Genomic DNA, 18,532 nt, shown 5'->3' with positions numbered 1-18,532 from the left:
AGCAAGAGGTAGCAGCCTACACGAACTTTAATGAATCCACTGGACTCCCAACACCCTGATAGTACTGGGAATACAGTACAATGTACTTTATCTGTCAGTCTATGAGTCATTACCAAGCTGTGCCTAGTGTCAAGACTCCCATTGTGTCCAGTGTGAACAAACAATAGTAGTCGTTCTTGCTGCCTGACCTCTTGAACAGTTCTTCTGTTTCACTGAGTGCCATTTGACTGGATGACGCTTTTGATTTCAGCCTCGAATCCACTGTTTGGACAATCTACAATATGTACACTTTGTTCAAAATTATTATGCACGCAGGTTTTAAAATATTTTTCACACTGGTCATTTCTACAAAACAAGCAATTGTAAAACTATTCAAACATTCTCAGAGGTTTGTTCCGATAAAGGTGTATTAGGGAAAGGTTTCTGTCAGGCAAATGCATCATATTAAGGGAGCAGCTGTTAAAAAGCCAATCATGAGCAGAAATAAAGTATTTGAAGCTGCTGGACTCTATAGTACAATGAACCTCTCAATGCAGGATCCTCCAATGGTTTTGCAGTCATGCATGAAACTGTATTTTGTTCTACCCCCCACAATTGATGGTCCAAATGGATGAAGTTGTAAATAATTGGCTGCGGCCAATCATTATCAGCAACAAGGTTTCGGACTGATATTTTTACTGGATTATTAGGTTTTGACATGGCAGACCCCTCCCTGCAGGTGTGAAAATGATCTCTGCAAAATATGTGGAAACTGACCAATTTTTCTGTCATTATGCAAAAATACCTTAGAAGCTTTGGCTGCTATACACAGCAGACCAGCAACTGAGGCTAAGCTTTCTGAAATTGAGCAGCACATTTCTCTCGAGAATACTTTGATAGTCTTGAGATGTCATTGTACCCTGCACAAATTCAAGACACACTGTGCCAGATGCAGCAAAGAATCAGAATCATCTTTATTTGCCAAGTTTGTCAAAAACACACAAGGAATTTGACCCCGGTAGTTGGAGCCGCTCTAGTACGACACCAGACAGCCATTTGACAGAAAATACTTTTGAGACGTAAAAACATAAAAACACAGTACGGAGAGTCACTGAGCAATGAAAGGTTACCAGTAATGTGGTAATGCTGATACTTTTTTTTGACAATAGTGCAATCTGCCTCACATTTCTGAGGACCGGGATTCAAATCACGGCCCCGCCTGTGTGGAGTTTGCATGTTCTCCTCGTGCCTGCGTGGGTTTTCTCCGGGTGCTCCGGTTTCCTCCCACATCCCCAAAACATGCATGGTAGGTTAACTGAAGACTCTGCAGTTGAAATTGGAGTTTGTCCTTTTTGTGGCAGTACCAAACCATACTGTGATGGATGAACACAGGACTGATTTGATGACTGCTGTGTAGAACTGCCTCAACAGCTCCTGCGGCAGGCCGTGTTTCCTCAGAAGCCACAGAAAGTACATCCTCTGCTTTTTGAGGATGGAGTTGAGGTTGGTCTCCCACTTCAGGTCCTGAGAGACTGAACTTGAAGGTCACGACGGTTGACACAGGGCAGTTGGACAGCGTGAGGGGCAGCTGTGGCGAAGGATGCCTCCTGAAGTCCACAATTTCTAGAGTCTTGAGCATGTTCAGCTCCAGGTTGTGTCGGCGGCACCAGAGCTCCAGCCGCCCCATTTCCTGTAGATACGCAGCCTCGTCACCGTTTTTGATGAGGCCGATGCCTGTGGTGTCATCTGCAAACTTCAGGAGTTTGACAGCCGGGTGCAGTCGTTCGTATAGAGAGAGAAGAGCAACGGAGAGAGGACACATCCTTGGGACGCCCCGGTGCTGGTGGTGCGTGTGGATGAGATGGTGTCCTGCCCGTCAGGAAGCTGTAAATCCACTGGCAGATAGCACTTGAGACGCTGAGCTGGAGAAGCTTGGAGGAGAGGAGTTCGATAATGATAGTGTTGAACGCACAGCTGAAGTCCACGAACAGGATCCCCGTGTAGGTCCCCCTGCCGTCGAGGTTTTTCAGGGATGTTCTTTTCAAATCTGCAGTAGAAGGTATGAAAGTCGTCAGGTATCCCTTTATTGTTCTGTGGTTGGGGTGATGGTGGCTTGTAGTTGGTTAGCAATTGTCATCCACGCCAGACTGATTTAGCCGTTTACGCTAAACTGTTTTTCTAGCTTTACTGCATAATTTATCTTCGACATTAATTTCTGCAGTCAGCTGGTTTCTGTTGCAATTATACAGTGCTCTATCCCCACTTCGATAGGTGACCTCTGTAGCCTGGCGAAGTTGCTTAAATTTAGCAGTGAAACCACAGCTTGTTGTTATTGAATGTGCAAAATGACTTGGTACACACATTTTCAAAGAAACTGATATAGGATGTAACAGTGTCTGTATATTCATCCAGGCTGCCAGTTGAAGTTTCAAAGACACTCCAGTTTGTGCAGCTTCTAAGTTCGAGCTTTGCTTCATTGGTCCACTTCTTCACTGTTTTCATAATAGGCTTTGCACATTTTAGTTTTTGCCTGTATGTTGGTATTGAGTGAATTAAGCAGTGGTCAGACGAGGCCAGAGCTGCACGGGGGATAGCACGATAGGCGTTATTTAGCGTAGTATAGCAGTGGTCTAGGATGTTGTTTTCCCTGGTAGGACAGTCGATGTACTGCTTATAATTCGGGAGTTTGTGGTTGAGTTTAGCTTTGTTAAAGTCCCCAACAATAATGAGGGGAGAATCTGGGTTCTATTTTTTCGAGTTCATTTACTTGTTCAGCAAGTGTTAGCAGTGCGGCATTCGTGTTAGCTTGAGGAGGAATGTAGACACTGACGAGGATGAAAGAGGTGAACTTGTGCGGCGAGCAAAATGACTTACAGTTCACAAACAGCGACTCCAAGTCCGGGCTGCAGTGTGTGCTGAGCTCCGTGACGTCTGTACACCATTTTTCGTTGATATCGACGCATATCCTGCCTCCTTTTGTTTTCCCCAATAACTCCATGACGCGGTCTGCCCGTTGTACTTGGCATTACGGCGCCATCAGGGACGCGTTCACAAAGCCATGTCTCCGTGAAGCACAGGGCGGCGGAATGTCCGAAGTCTTTACTGGTCTTTGTGAGAAGATGAAGCTCATCCATTTTGTTGGATAGGTAGCATAGATTTACGAGGTGAAACGACAGGAACAGCATTTGGAATCCTCTCTTAAGCCTCATTTCCCCCGATGGCGTCGTCTTTGCCTCCATGCTCCGTACACCGAGGCCATCCCTCTGATAAGTAACTCAGAGAAAAACTGAGCGGATTTGTTAAAGTTGGTGAAAGAAAGTCCGGGGTAGACCGCCTTATGTTTAGCAAGTCATCCCTTGTGTAAGTAAGTTGCGTAATGTCTCGAAAGACGAACGAAAAACACAAAAAGATAGACAATACTATAGAGCATGTAACCGAGGAGACCCTACGGTTCGGCGGCATTTTGCCCCAGAACATAACACAGCCTCCTGTGCTTTCATTTTTTCCATCTGTGAACATAGAGCTGATGTCCTTTGCCCAAAAGTTCCAGTTTTGTCTCATCGGTCCATAGAACATTCTCCCAGAAGCTTTGTGGCTTATCAACATACAGTTTGGCAAACTCCAGTCTCACTTTTTTTTACTTTTTTCAACAGCAGTGTCCTTCTGGGTTGTCTCCTATGAAGTATGAAAGCACCAAGAATCAAATGCTCCGCATCTCTCTCTCCATCGCTTTAATTGACTCATACTTAAGAGTTTACAGGAATTTATGAGTGACAAAATGATAGTCACTGTTCTTAACGAATATCATTCATGGAAATGTTCCACAATGCTAACACTAAAGCTTTCTTTAGGCTTATTTTCTTTTAACAAGTAATGCCCTGATGGGCACGTTCATGTGGATTATTATTACTTTGTTGTTAAAATGACTCGAAAGGACTCAAAACTCAGTGTCAGACTTGCGACTCGGCTCTGACTTGAGGGCAAAGACTTGACCTACATGTGACTTGCAAAGCAATGACTTGGTCCCACTTCTGGTGCAGTTTTTACCCGCCTCGCCAGAATTCACCTGGGATAGGCTCCAGCACACTCGTGACCCTAATGAGGATAAGTGGTATAGAAAATTGATGGCTTGAGGTTGTGCATAGTAATTTACAATAATTGATTTTGTTATTATTTAAATAAAAAATATCTCTCGTCATGGTAGTTTTAAGTAAAAGACAAACTAGTATCGAAGCTCATGTAATTGTTTATCTCTTTTATTAAATGTTCTTCCTATTCTGCTGCACAAACATGTTAAGACTTCCAGGACATTGTTCTCCATCTTTGAATTCTTGCTTTTTGTTCCTGGTGTTCTGGTGGAGATAAAGACATCAAGTCGCTCTGTTTCAGGGAAGGATAAAGGTGTCGTTCTGAAGTTCTGTGATTAAGCCCTTGTGATTCCACTTCCCCCGCTGCCCTTCAACCAGAGTCAATAAACATGCACTTATTGTGTTTGGGAGGGTAGCAGGACATGAGGGGGAGGCAGCTATGTCATAGGGGATGATTGGATAGCTTCTGATGACAAACAGGTTTTTAATTTCGTGCTAATGCAAAATTGTCCAAAAGTTGATATAAATTTATATTTTTATACTTCATGCTCATTCTTCCTAAGCATTTTCTCCGGGTTCTGTAGAATTTTCTCCATCTACTCTAGATCAGTGATTCCCAACCAGTGTGCTGTGGAACATTAGTGTGCTGTGAGGGCTTTTCAGGTGTGCCATGGGAAATTATCAGCTTTTACTTAATTGCTCAAACAATTCTTTATTCACAAGAAATAATGTATCTTTGTTCATCTATTTAGCCCTTTTAGCACCATAATAATAGATATATTTATTAGTTTCACAGCTTTCGGGGGCAGTTTGAATGATTAAAATTGCACGAAGTAGCAAGGTGTTTGAAATACACATGCGCTGCGGTGTCACTGGTGATCCCCGTGGTTTTGAGGCATAGTGACAGACGGAACAAATAAATGCTCTTGTATTAGATGGCAGGAAGTACATACAGTAATTAATGTATCCACTTTTTGTGACATTTTTGTTTGTTGGTGTGCCGTGAGATTTTTCAATTGTAAAATATATGCCTTCCCTCCATAAAGGTTGGAAATCACTGATCTAGGAGAAAAAAAAACATTTAGTGTCTACGAGAGAATTTGCTGACTGACTCAAATGATTTTCCAGTTGTCGGTGCAATGTCCAGTTAAGAACATAATAAGCAAATGAAATATTTTAGAAGTGAAGGAAGATTATGAACTGCTTCATTTTTTTGTACCTGTAGGTGAACAATGTGGACTTTGCCAACATAATTAGGGAAGAGGCGGTGTTGTTTCTGCTTGATCTCCCGAGAGGAGAGGAAGTTACAATCCTCGCTCAGAAGAAGAAAGATGGTGAGTTGTTAGTACTTGAATCACATCGGCCATCTGCATACTAAAATAATTTCACAATGTCATTGTAACAATTCGTTTTATTTTTTTTATATCAAAAGTGTATCGGAGAATAGTGGAGTCAGATGTGGGCGACTCCTTCTACATTCGCACACATTTTGAATATGAAAAAGAGTCACCATATGGCTTGAGCTTTAACAAGGGCGAGGTGTTCCGAGTGGTAGACACCCTCTACAATGGCAAATTAGGATCCTGGCTTGCTATTCGCATTGGCAAGAACCATCAGGAGGTGGAGAGGGGCATCATACCCAACAAGAACAGGTAAGTCTCAGGTCACACCAAAGGACATAAGTTTGAAGCAGCAACAACAAAACATCCAAAACCTTGCAGCAAATTATGCCACTTCCTTTTGTAGTCTTGGGACTGTTTTTTTTTACCAGTATGAATGTGAAGTAGCTCATACGTATTCATAATTTCACACGTTAATGACACCTGCAGATATTGATATGGAGATGCTTTAGTAAAGCACGAACATAATATCCATCCAGCCATGCATCCATTTTCTGAACCGGGTGTAATATAATGTAATTGAATATTGGTAAATGTTAATTTTGCTTTACACTATATTTTTTTAGATGTGTAAATCATTAAATTAATTTGTAACTTGAGACTGAACACTACTTTTGAAGTCATGACAACATATCCGACTGCTCTTTGCGACAGGGCTGAGCAGCTGTCCAGTGTGCAGTACACCCTCCCCAAAACACCAGGGGGTGATAGAGCGGATTTCTGGCGATTCCGTGGCTTGCGAAGCTCAAAGAGGAATTTGCGGAAGAGCAGGGAGGACCTATCAGCACAACCAGTTCAGACTAAGTTCCCCGCCTATGAGAGGGTGGTGCTTAGGGAAGGTGAGCAAAGGTCAAGGCATTGACAAATTGAGAATATCAAGATTAACATTGTACAGGTCTGTGAACTAGTAGTGATGTTTCAACCTGAAGAATATCCCTTCCTTTTTATGTTGATCGCTTTTTTTTATTCATACCTAAATGTTTTACAAAATGATGAGTTTAGAGTTCATCATATTAGTCAGTGGCATAGATTTCCACATTAGACCTTTAGAAAATTTCAGCTTGTTTGATATTGCTAATATGCCCAGAACTGTAGCTCACCTTGACATGGTCTTTTTATTTATTTATTTATTTTTTTATACAAACAGCTGGGTTCCTGAGGCCTGTGGTCATCTTTGGGCCAATAGCAGACGTGGCAAGAGAAAAGCTGGCCAGAGAAGAGCCTGATGTCTTTGAATTAGCAAGTAAGTAGTCAACAACCAGTCCCCTTTTGCTCCTCTTAATATGCTAAAGTGTATTTTATGAATCAGCCTGCATGTAACAAATGTTGAAATCAGTGTTGGTTCATTGGCCCTGTTTACAGATCTCTCACATTGTCAAGGTTGACTGAATGGTGCAGTTCTTTAAACAACACTGTAATTAGTTGATTTAGGTCCATTAATTAGGGTTCAATGGTTGCAAGAGATGTGAAGTTTCATAAAAATGTTAGTTTTTTTAACTTAAGTTAAATGGCTTTTTGATTTAAAAGAACAGTGGAGGAGAAAGATTGTCACACTATAACATTACACATACTGTACATTCTTTGTTAGGCTTGTCTTTTGAATTAGAACAATAATTATTTCATACACTTATATAATACTGACTGGAAGCAGAGTTAAATTCTGTACAAAGTTTCTTCTTTTGCTCATGTTTGAACCCTGCAGTGCAATGATCATTGATGATGCACATTGTCGGGTCTTGTTCCTGTGGCATTTTCTGTTCATTGTTTTTCTCATGTTTAGGTGTCATTCTTCAACAATTAAAGCAACATAACGTTGGTGTCGGGCAGAAACCTTGCATCTCCAAAAATATTACTTTTCGTGAAACCAAAAAGACGGCCGATTTGTTGAGCCATTAACATTGCATTGTCAAAGAGAGCAACACATTTTTAACACTCTGTCTGCCAGCCAATAAATACATACCTACATACATACATACATACGTAAGTAAGTAAGTAAATAAATAACATACCCACGTGGGGACTGACCAATAGTAACGATTTGTGAAAAAAAAACATGAAATTGACCAAATATGGACATAGGCAGTTTCGGCCTGACACCAGCGATAAGTAAGCATCCTCAACTCTTTTAACTTATTTAGTTTTTACTGTGTACTGCTCTTTACTTTGTTACATAAAAATTTGCGTACTATGAATTCCAAGTAAGCAAAGATTGAACCAAACCTACTGAGACCAACATAAGAAATGATTCCATTTCTTGATTTGTCTTCGTAACTCTAGTGATCTTTTTGTAACTGTATTTTCTTTTCAGAAACACAGCAACAACAAGGAGGAGAAAGTATGTCATTCAGTGCATCAACTTGCATTTGTTTTATTTGATTTAAAGAATGGCAGATAATTAATCAGCAAGCATTTGGTAAATGGCTTGCTTGCTTTTAGATATGTTGGGTAATACCACTTGATTAAATAACTCGCAAAACAGTAATGGCTTGACTCAACATGGGAGACGTGCCACTAATGAAATGTAACATACTAACTCACAGCCATTAGTACCTGTTCTTACAAATATGAGTACTGTATGAGGTATTTTTCTAAAGGTTCTTTAAGTAGTCTCATGGGACTGAGTTCCCATTATTAATCATGACTAATGCTGTAAGTAAAAAATATTTGAATTCATATCCATCAGTTTTCTACCTTTACTCTCAGAATTTAGCTACAGTGTGGCACTACACAGAATAAGCAGTAGAGAAAAGAGTTGGATGGATTTACAGCTGTTGTATTATTACTCAAGTTGTGTTAAGAGTGATTTAAAAACATGTTTCTTTTTGAGTGGCATTCTCATGTGAAACGGTAGTTGAATGACTTACTATGCCTTGGGACATGCCAGTCAAATGGTTCATCAGTTTCGCAGCCACACAGCTCCACTGCAAATTCTCCACTAAGTCATGACGTTTCTCGAGTCACTTGAGTAAAAACATTTAGATTAGACTGATTGACTTTTTTTTGGCACAAATTTGACACTAAAAGGAAGCAAGATGACAGCACATCAACATAAAAAAAATCAAATAAAAAAAAAAATCAACTTTTTGCACATCCCATGTTGCTTTGGTTACTGTCTTAAGATTTTCACACCATCAAAAGGCGCCATAATATTTGGATCGTTGTAGTCTCAATACACACTGAAATCAGAAGATTCTAACTTCAGCGTGTGATATTTTTGAGTAAAGAAAGAGGCATCTTTTCTAAACTGCCATTATTTATCCACCAATCATCATGTGTTTTTAAGATAAAGCTGACACTATTGAATTGACAACAATCTTTGGCAAAATCCAAAAACAAAACAAAATTTTATCTTGTGTCCCATTGAGTTAGAAAAAAACAAATGCCTGCACAATGACTTACTGTATACTGTCAGCAACTTGAGCATTTTATTTAATGTAAAGCTATAGAAACCTATGAATCCTATTGACTTTTTGATATTGCTGCATATGGTTGAGTATCTGACTTGTTGCATGGCAGTACTGTTTGTACTGTAATAGTCAAAGAAGACCCTACTGGAGCCCAGTAATTAATTAAAAATCTGAACGTTTTATGTACTGTGTATTTTGGAGTTCTATGAGTCACTATCCTTAGCATCCTCATGAGAAAACTACCCTTTTAGTACTCTTGTGTTTCCAGGCTGGACATAATTTCTGATAGTTGTATGAATCATAATCCCCTTTACACATCCATGCTTAAATCCCTGCATTTTACAGTGACTGTGAATTGTCATTAATGCCAAATGACCCTCCCGTTCCTATATTTCATGTCAGTGTTTCTCACAAAACAGACTTCTGGCAACTTGATTCACTTTGTTTGCATTTGCACGCACACATTCACTACAAACCATCTGTCATTTCCATTGATCTATCCAAAATTCCGAATGGCTAGTGCATGAATTGGCTGCCATCCTCATTTTGTCTTGGCATCTGTTTTCATAAACACTTGTCTTCTCCTGTACAGAGATTATTATTCTGTATTTTACAGTTCTTTTTATGGGAGTCGACAACCGCATGCCACAAGGAAGACTAATTTGGGCACTGCTTGTCTTTTGACAGTTTATCTTTCGTGTTGATGTGATGCAGTTACAGTGTCTCTCTGCCTTCCACAGAAAGTGAACCAAGGGATGCTGGAACTGACCAGAAAAGCTCTGGCATCATTCGCCTGCACACCATCAAACAGATTATTGACCGGGTGAGAGAACCCTTTGATCTAAAATCACAATAAGTATAATTCTTTTAACTTTTGTAGCATGTTGCTTTATTATGAGCGGCTCAATGCTGCCCTCTGGTGGAGTGCACAAACTTGGTCTGATTGGATGTAATTTTCAGAGCACGGCAAACCCTCAAGTAGCGTGCACAAGATACATGCTTTGAAAACAATATGTATTGACGCTTAATGTTTGCATAAGGACAAACATGCGGTGCTGGACATCACCCCGAATGCAGTGGACCGCTTGAACTACGCACAGTGGTATCCAATTGTAGTGTTTCTCAACCCTGACACAAAGCAAGGCGTCAAGAACATGAGGACCAGACTCTGTCCTGAGTCTCGGAAGAGTGCCAGGAAGCTCTATGAACGAGCCCTAAAATTGAGGAAGAACAATCACCATCTCTTCACCAGTAAGTCCCTCGGGGGAGAATGAACGAGTTGTTTTAAAGGAGGGAAAATTATAACATTTTACAATCGTAAAGACACATTTCATGGTCTGCAGTGTTGGCCTCACTACACTCAATCTAACTGGTATTGTTCAGAGGCGACGTCATGCAGCAGCTATGCTGCTGTTTCATCCAGATTTAGACTTCCTCTACATTTGCTTTTCCTGCCAAGGCCCATGCTCCAGCTATGCTTTTGAAGCATCTGTAAATGATAAAAATTATTGCAGTTCTACTTTATATAATCCCCTCGACAAACACACATGCAAAAATAAGGCTGCAGATGATGTTAGTTCTCCGTTTAAAAATAAAAATAAAAATTGAAATCTCATTTGTCTCTGCTACTCTTTGTGTGTTCAGCAACGATTAACTTGAACAACATGAATGATGGATGGTTTGGAGCACTGAAGGAAATAATCCAGCAGCAGCAAAACCAACTTGTGTGGGTTTCAGAGGGCAAGGTAAAGCACACAAAGGAAATGTTTTTTTCACCAAGTAGTACAGTTCAGGACCTTGTTGCTGTGAGGTGATCTTGCATTGATCATCCACCATGGCACAGTTGAAAGAATTGACTCTACGCAACATTGGCAATAGAGTGGGAAGGTTTAGTTGGTGGGCTACCCTGCATTATGTGGTTTACATAGCCGATGCACTGATTATCTGAATTGCACTGCTTGAAAGAAATTTAACATCGACCTTAAATGAATCTTTGTTCATATTGCTGAGTGAAAACTCTTTGCTGCCACTTTGTGTTACAGGCTGATGGAGCAGCAGAGGACGATCTGGATATCCATGACGACCGTCTGTCCTACCTGTCTGCACCAGGCAGTGAATATTCCATGTACAGCACCGACAGCCGCCACACCTCTGACTACGAGGACACCGACACGGAGGGTGGAGCCTACACCGACCAGGAGTTGGACGAAACCCTGAATGACGATGTGGGTCCTCCTACGGGGCCTGCCATCACCCGCTCATCTGAGCCTGTCCGAGAGGACCCGCCTGTCATCCAGGAAGCACCTGGCTACGCTGGTTACCAACACGCATTGCAGTCTGACCCCCTGAACCGCATCGACCCGGCTGGTTTCAAGACACCAGCGCCGCAGCAGGTAGCGTTTCTGAGAGCTGTGCGTCTCCCCTGTTGTCTGGAGGACGTGGTGTGCGTTAGAAGGGTGTTCTGGAAGCGCTATTGAAGGCTCATGTTTATTTTTACAGTTATTGTGTACCTTTATTGTTCCAATGCAATATCAGTGTGAAAGTCAAAACTTGCTGGTAAGGTATTTATCACCACACTATAAAAATATTATACAAAATCTATTACTACTACAGTATTTATGTATTTAACCCTTTCGTGTGTGTGTTGACTAATCTCTGTGTTGCATTTTAGAACCTTATATTAGAACTTAATACTCACTTTTCCTCTTGTATTCTGTATTACCAAGACTTGTCTCATCTGTGTGACAGTTGCTGCTTTCACTGAGAAAACAATCACATATTTGTCCAATTGTCTGTAACAGTACTCACCTATATGCACTTCCTACTCTTGTTACACTTGTGATTGGGACTGTGTTGATACCAGAAAGTATTGTGTGCATGTTGAAAAAAACGTGTAAATCCATTAATGTTGTAAAAATGTATTTATCACAATTCGATTTCCAAATCTAAATGTTTGTCGATACAGTATCTGTTAATAATCATAAAAAGGGAGAAGGATACATTACTGTATTGTTACCATAGAATTAAAGCCAAATTAGTGTATTCTAACATTGAAAATGTGTCCTAATTCCTAACTTGGCATGCTGTTAGTTGATCAACAGCTCCCAGTAAGTGTGGAGGCAAGGTGATTGGCTGTTTGAATCAGTGTAAACTGTAAAGCACAAGCAAGGAGCAGACTATTATAGAGAGGCCATGACAACACTAACACTTGTTTGCACTGCACAGTAGTGTCAGCACGTGTTATTAAACATTTTTGAACCACTTCACAGAAAGCAGAAGCCACTGCCACCCCTAGCAACCCCCAGCTCTCTGACCCCCTGGCTGAGACAGTGACCCCTGCTGTAAAAACTGTAGAGGGCCTGAGCCCTGGCGAGGCTCCTGGAGCTCTCCACAGCCTACCAAGTCCCAACCCAGAGGCTGGCTCACTAAAGAGGCCCACGCCTGAGCTAGCCCCTGAGAGTGTCACACCAGAACCAAGACAGTCTGGACTGGACAGTTCAGAACCAAAGGTATCCAACTGACCTGCCACTGGATGCTCCATGACCGGGCCCAGCTCAGCTCGATATGACCCAACTGACCGCCTGTGCTGCTGCTGCATTTCTACCTGCCTACTTCTGCTGCCACGCTTATCCGTCTCTACTTTTCGCCCCCTGCATGTCTGCTGACCACAATGCTGCCCAGAAGACATAGAATTTTGTGTGTGTGCGTGTTTACATTTGTGCATGTGTGAGCACGTGCTGGTAAGCAACAGTGAGTGTGGAAGTATTAGCTGGTGCAGTGAATGTCTGGCATCTCTCACTGTTGTTTAATCCAGTGATTCTCAACTGATGGGTTGGGACCCAAAAGTGGGTCACTGACCTATTTTGGGTGGATCACGAACAGCTAAATTACCTGTATTCTTATTCTGATTTTTTTCTGTACTGTTCAGAATCGTACCAAGTTCCCACATGGAGCATGTTAGGTAAGGGACAGGAAATGTTTAGTTTACTCCATAAATATTGGACAGTGGAGCTCAGCCTCTGACTAACAGGCATCATGGCTAGCAATATGCCTTGGGCAGTATGTCAAACGAATTTGAAACAGAATTGAAAAATATACTGCCCAAATGTTTTCGGAGGCTATTTCTAAACAAAAAAAAAAAAAGAAATCTTAATTGTTCTTTAGTGGGTCACAACTTTGTAAAAATAGGAAAATGTGGGTCCCAGGATGACAACAGTTGAGAACCACTGGTTTAATTTATTTGCATGGCCACTAGAACTAGATCTCTGTGCTGTATTTTCCAAAAGCTGATGAAACAGAGCCTTTGTTTTTGTAAAAGTAGCTGTTGATTTTCCAACCGTCACATCTACGTCTCTAGTGATCAAAGAAAGAATCCTGTAATAAAAGCTTTGGTGAAAGACTTAAGATTTGGCTGGAAAATGAATGGTTACTTCTTTAATACCATGTTTTAAAGTATGTTTATGCAATGTGCTAGTTATGTTATTGTAAGACAGTGGGTGTCATTTTCCTAAATTTGATCAGTCACCTCAGATTGGTCTGTACCAATGGCTTATACAGTGCATATCTTGTTAAATTTCCACACATCTGGATGTCAGAAAATGCTTCAGGCAAAAATGTATCCCATTGTTTTGTAGTGTAGTATTTTTTTTTTCTGCAATATAATTTTCATTAATTTGAAAGTATGCTGTCATTGTGATTTCTGTTTTAATATATATTATCTGATCAGTAATCCCTCCCTCTCAGTTTCTCTATTGCAGGTCTTTCCCCCACTCGTTTCCTCTTCTGTAATTAATTTCACATAATTGTTTAAAGATTTTTAGTTACTTCAGCCTTTCACATCTTGTATTGAAGTGTGTAATATATTGGTGGATTCTGTGATGCTGCTAACCTTTTAATGTGTTGTGTATTTGTAGATGTTTCAAAAGGATCCATACAGCCCAGATAGCACAGGGAGACCTGGTTCTGCTATGAAACCTGGAATTTACAACTCTCAGCAGGGCTATCACCCTGAACAGCAGCCGTACAGAGATTACGACCACCCACCCAGTCGATATGATGGCAACAGTGGAGGTGGTTATCTAGAACCAAAGTACCGAAATTATGACTCTCAGCCGCCGTTTGAGAACAGTGTGCCTCACTACGACCAGCAACAGTGGAACCCTTACGGCCAGACAGACTCTACTGCCAACTCCCAGGGCTATGATCCACGCCTGCCATACAGCGATAGCCTCGACTCTCAGCATTCCCCTCCACTCCGCTTCGATGAGCCTCCACCTCAGCAGGGATTCGACGGACGTCCTCGCTATGGTAAACCCACAGTTCCGGGGCCTGTCCGCTACGATGATCCCCCACCCCTTTCTCCAGGACATGACCTGCACTACAACCATGATTCTCAACTAACTTCTCACTCTTCGGCTGGCCGCTCTCCCAGTGGCCAGTGGCCTGCCTACAGCCAGGGACCAACACTGCACGTAAAAGGCTACAAACCTCAGCAGTATGACACTACTCCTGTAAACTCTGACACCAGCCCCACATCACCTCCCAAAGCAGAGGTCTCCTCACTTTCCCCTGTAGACACTGCCAGAAATAAGTTACACGAAGATGATCCTGCCATGCAACCACAGTCGGTCCTAACAAGGGTCAAGATGTTTGAGAACAAACGGTCTGTTTCCGTTGACCGAGCCAGAGATACAGCAGATCCATCTGGGAACAAGGTAAACTTTTTGGCTTTCCATTGATTAATAATTCAAGTTAAATAATCTCAGTACTGGTATGGGAAAATTTCCCCAATGTACTAGTCACACATTTGTCCTATTGTTAACATAGGTCACAGATTTGCCCTTGAAAGCAGGGGGAATCATCCCAAAAGCGAATTCTTTGAGCAACCTGGACTCAGAAAACAGGTTTAGGTAAGCTTTTGTTTTTGTTTTTCACTCTTTGGCACTCTGAGATTTGAGGTTGATTCTAGAACGACGTTTGTTGTTTAATTGTCACGCCCAATTTGACTAATTTTATTTTATTTTATTGCTCCTTGCACGACCATGTCTTCCTTGCATTGCAACTGATGAGTGGCATTGTTTATCCACCTAGAGTCCCAGAGCCTCAGAAACCTCTGTCCAAAGTGGCTGATGACATTGTGCGTTCCAACAATTATGACCCAGATGAGGATGAGGACTACTACAGGAAACAGCTCTCTTACTTTGACAGGCTCCAGACTGGCCCCGCCAAACCCCAAGCTCAAGCTCAAGCACAACCAACGCACAACTTCTCCAGGTAATTCTCAAAAGTGCATTATGATTTTGACATGGTTTGTTCTAAAGCAGTCACCCATGGCACCAGATTTACTCTTGAATTCATACAGAAATCGACAAATTGAAGAAAATGTCGTGTATACAAATTAGACTGGGATTTCAGGATTTTTAATGATTGAAAAATGTGCAAAAAAAGATGGATCCGTTGTAGTTACTTTTGGTAATGTTGGAACTCCAGTAAAAGTCCGATTTCCGTGTGGTTTTGTTGTGACTCTTGGCATTTCAATGTTTTTTTTATTTATTTATTTTTTTTTTTTTTTAAAGGACCTATAGTGTCCAGATGGCCTATATTTCACAAGTTGTCCTTTTTCCCCCCGCTCAACTAAATGAAACTGGCAGTCATTCCAATAATATCAATCCATTTTGGAGCGATAAGAATATAAAAAATTGCCCTGGGAACGCCCCTTTTTACATGGCCAAAATTGATAGGCCGCCAACTGGAGACCAAATTCACTACGTAGCCCATGTGGGCAAAGGAATGTACTGTACGATACTATGAACTGTAAAGTACCGATACCAGTAGCGGAACGAGGTATTTTGATGACAAAAATAGCACGGTACCAGTTTTTTATTTTTTTTATTTTCAAAATCTGCGACAGCGTTCATATGGCAACTTAAAGGCCAGTACAGGGTCAGCCAATGACTGCCTGTCTTTCGACAGGTTAAAAATGCCATTATGTGTGGAGGGTGGATTCTGTGTGTGTGTGTATGCGCGACTGTGTGGGAATCTGGAGAATGAAATGGCTTCAAACTGCCGACTTCCTCCTGCAGACAAATTAGCATGTGTTAGCGTTAGCCACTGGGATGTAACCGTCCGTGGCTCACGAGGCTATGTGAGCAAAGACACTTGTAGTGGATTCTCCTGTGCTGTTAGGGAAACTGCATTCCATGCACATGAATGTCAGAGGGTTACCAGCAGATCAATACCATGCGGTGTTTCCCCATAGAAACAGAATGTATTTGCGGTGGTGAGTATCTGGTGGCTGGCCGTATCCGAGGAAGGCGGGCATAAGGGTAAACAAACACTGACTGAATAACTTACAATAAATTAAAATATTTCAATAACAAAATACAATCGAAAATAAAAAGAAAATCATCAAGAAATTAATGTAAAATCAAACACTTACAGGGCTCTACTTTTCCATTGGTAGCACTGGACCATGCATGATGTAGTCTTACTTAATTGGCATAGTGTAGTGTTGTATTTAATGAAGATTGAAAGTGACTCAAGTTGTATCTGCAAAATATTTTACTCTGTATTAAGTTTATTTGCAGCAATCAGTGGCTGACTAAAGAGGTCATTTATATAATTTTAAGACATAATGGAAACATGTTCAGATGAAAGCGAAGCATAACATCAGATATGTACAGACCCTTTCCAAAAAAAAATTATATCATGGAAAAGTTTTTTATTTTCATAATTCCTTTCAAAAAGCTACACTTTCAATCCCTTTGCTCTAATCACTGCCTCGATGCGCCGTGGCATTGCCTGGGAGTTATGGAAGCCCAGATTTCCTAATAAAAGGACACTTTTGTTGTACCCATTATTTACTGAAGACCATTCATAGCATTATTTTTTTTTCATTTTGTGAAAAGATTGATTTGCCAGGGCTCCCAAATGATAAATGGTGACGAGAGAGATAAATTGTCGTTTTTAGACCTCTGAGTTGTGCTGTAGCAACTCCCAATTATTTAGCTGCTGCTTAAAATCATTAATCGCTAGATGGCACTGGTATACACAATGAAATGCACAGACAGGTATAATAATGGCAACAGTGACATCTACTGGCAAGAAAAGAGCAAAAGCAGTTTTCGAGACAGATTAATTTGCGTTACAGTAGAATTTTCTCATAAATGAGGGACAGAACATACCTGGTTAAATATTGGTTGAACAAAAATGAATGTCCTTGTCTTCTCTTGTTGACGTCAGCAGGCTTACGCAGGTTTTCTACCTAAATGTGGGCGGCCACAATCTGTCCGAAAATCTAACTTGTCATCAGAAAACAAGCCTGAAATTACTACTGAGTCTATTTTGGTGGGAATTTTTTTTCTGCAGAAATCGTTTTTAAGTCCAGAACTATGGAATAAGTGCCAATGTTCATTAGATGGGTCCTTATAAGGTCAAATCTACAGAAGGCCTTTTGTCGGAGGGGTTGTTGAATCCACTGTACATTCCTTGCACCCAAATATCCTGTCCACGTTCAATGTTTGTGATAGTTTTCTTCCTGTGTTTACAGAACTGAATCAATGGAGAAACCAAGTGCAGCAGAGAAACGATATGAACCAGTACCCCAGTTGACACCCTCTCTGCCACCAGCCACACTTCCCAAGCCCTCAACTGAAGGTACAACACACACCCTGCTGAGTAGCGCAAATAGTTTTGTGTAAAAAACACCCTAATAATTCCTTTATTAATACTTGTGAAACACTGTTCCTCAGCCAAGCATCCTTACAGAGAGGACACTGTCCAGAGCAACTTCCTGCCTCACAAAGGTTTTCCTGAGAAGCCTCCAGTGAATGGCACTAGTGAAAAGCCTCCGAAAACAATTACTAGCAGCGGGGCTCCCCCGGCACCTAGCTACAACCGCTATGTGCCCAAACCTTACACAACCTCTGCAAGGCCTTTCGAGCGCAAGTTTGACAGTCCCAAATTCAACCACAACCTTCTGCCCAATGACAAGCCAGATATGGCCTCAAAGGTAAGCGGCTTTTGAACAGGTGTTGGTTTACCTAATGTTGTGGCTGGTGTGTATAATGATGTTCAAGTGAACTCAGTCAGTAGGGTTGGGCGTTTTGATTGATATTCAAATCCAGATGAATAAACACGAATATTCATTGCTTTCGAAACATAGTATTTATTTAATTACCAAAGCTCAACTTTAAATCTAACTTAAACGAACAACCAGAAAGTAAATTAGTAACAAATAAAATAATAATATATTAAATTATAGACATAAAAATGAATATAGCCATGGCTAAAAACATTGGCACGCCAGGGGTATTGTCTATTATACAGTGGAACCTCGATAAAACGGACCCCGATATAACAGATACAGGATAAAATGGACCGTTGGAACTGAACAATGCGTCCCAAAATAATAATTGTAAATAATTGTCACTTAAACTGCAGTTGACCAACTCTGTTAGTTGCAGAATTGGCCGCTGTTGTTCACTGGTGCTGTGGCGTAATGCAGGCAGAGAATGGGACTGACATATTTCCAGGTCACAGATATATAAAAAAAATAGATCCAATTCCAAAAGACGTGCCTCCAGTGCTTACGTGGCCGCCATGTTGAATGTGGGGTATTGACGTGGCAGCCCTGTCTTGATGGATATATCTATTGTCG

General features: G+C 41.1%; 1 protein-coding gene across 15 annotated transcripts in view; it reads left to right on the top strand.

Moving 5' to 3' along the window:
- Positions 1-18,532, top strand: part of tjp1a (tight junction protein 1a) — a 169,242-nt gene that overhangs the window by 134,033 nt on the left and 16,677 nt on the right. For 8 of the 15 annotated variants that reach the window (XM_061759182.1, XM_061759215.1, XM_061759204.1 and 5 more), the window contains 15 exons: positions 5,293-5,401; positions 5,500-5,719; positions 6,122-6,306; positions 6,615-6,710; positions 7,776-7,802; positions 9,615-9,697; positions 9,915-10,125; positions 10,519-10,619; positions 10,917-11,267; positions 12,144-12,383; positions 13,788-14,588; positions 14,701-14,783; positions 14,965-15,147; positions 17,423-17,529; positions 17,625-17,884. In XM_061759182.1, coding sequence (XP_061615166.1) covers positions 5,293-5,401; positions 5,500-5,719; positions 6,122-6,306; positions 6,615-6,710; positions 7,776-7,802; positions 9,615-9,697; positions 9,915-10,125; positions 10,519-10,619; positions 10,917-11,267; positions 12,144-12,383; positions 13,788-14,588; positions 14,701-14,783; positions 14,965-15,147; positions 17,423-17,529; positions 17,625-17,884 — 3,057 coding nt within the window. The remainder of the gene's footprint in view (positions 1-5,292; positions 5,402-5,499; positions 5,720-6,121; positions 6,307-6,614; positions 6,711-7,775; positions 7,803-9,614; positions 9,698-9,914; positions 10,126-10,518; positions 10,620-10,916; positions 11,268-12,143; positions 12,384-13,787; positions 14,589-14,700; positions 14,784-14,964; positions 15,148-17,422; positions 17,530-17,624; positions 17,885-18,532) is intronic. The other 7 variants (XM_061759298.1, XM_061759282.1, XM_061759198.1 and 4 more) reach the window with 3 other exon arrangements.

The sequence above is a fragment of the Phyllopteryx taeniolatus genome, chromosome 2 (genome assembly GCF_024500385.1).
Source record: "Phyllopteryx taeniolatus isolate TA_2022b chromosome 2, UOR_Ptae_1.2, whole genome shotgun sequence".
NCBI classification, from domain to species: domain Eukaryota; kingdom Metazoa; phylum Chordata; class Actinopteri; order Syngnathiformes; family Syngnathidae; genus Phyllopteryx; species Phyllopteryx taeniolatus.
The sequence above is the reverse complement of the archived record's forward strand: the minus strand, read 5'-3'. Positions and strand labels throughout refer to the sequence as shown.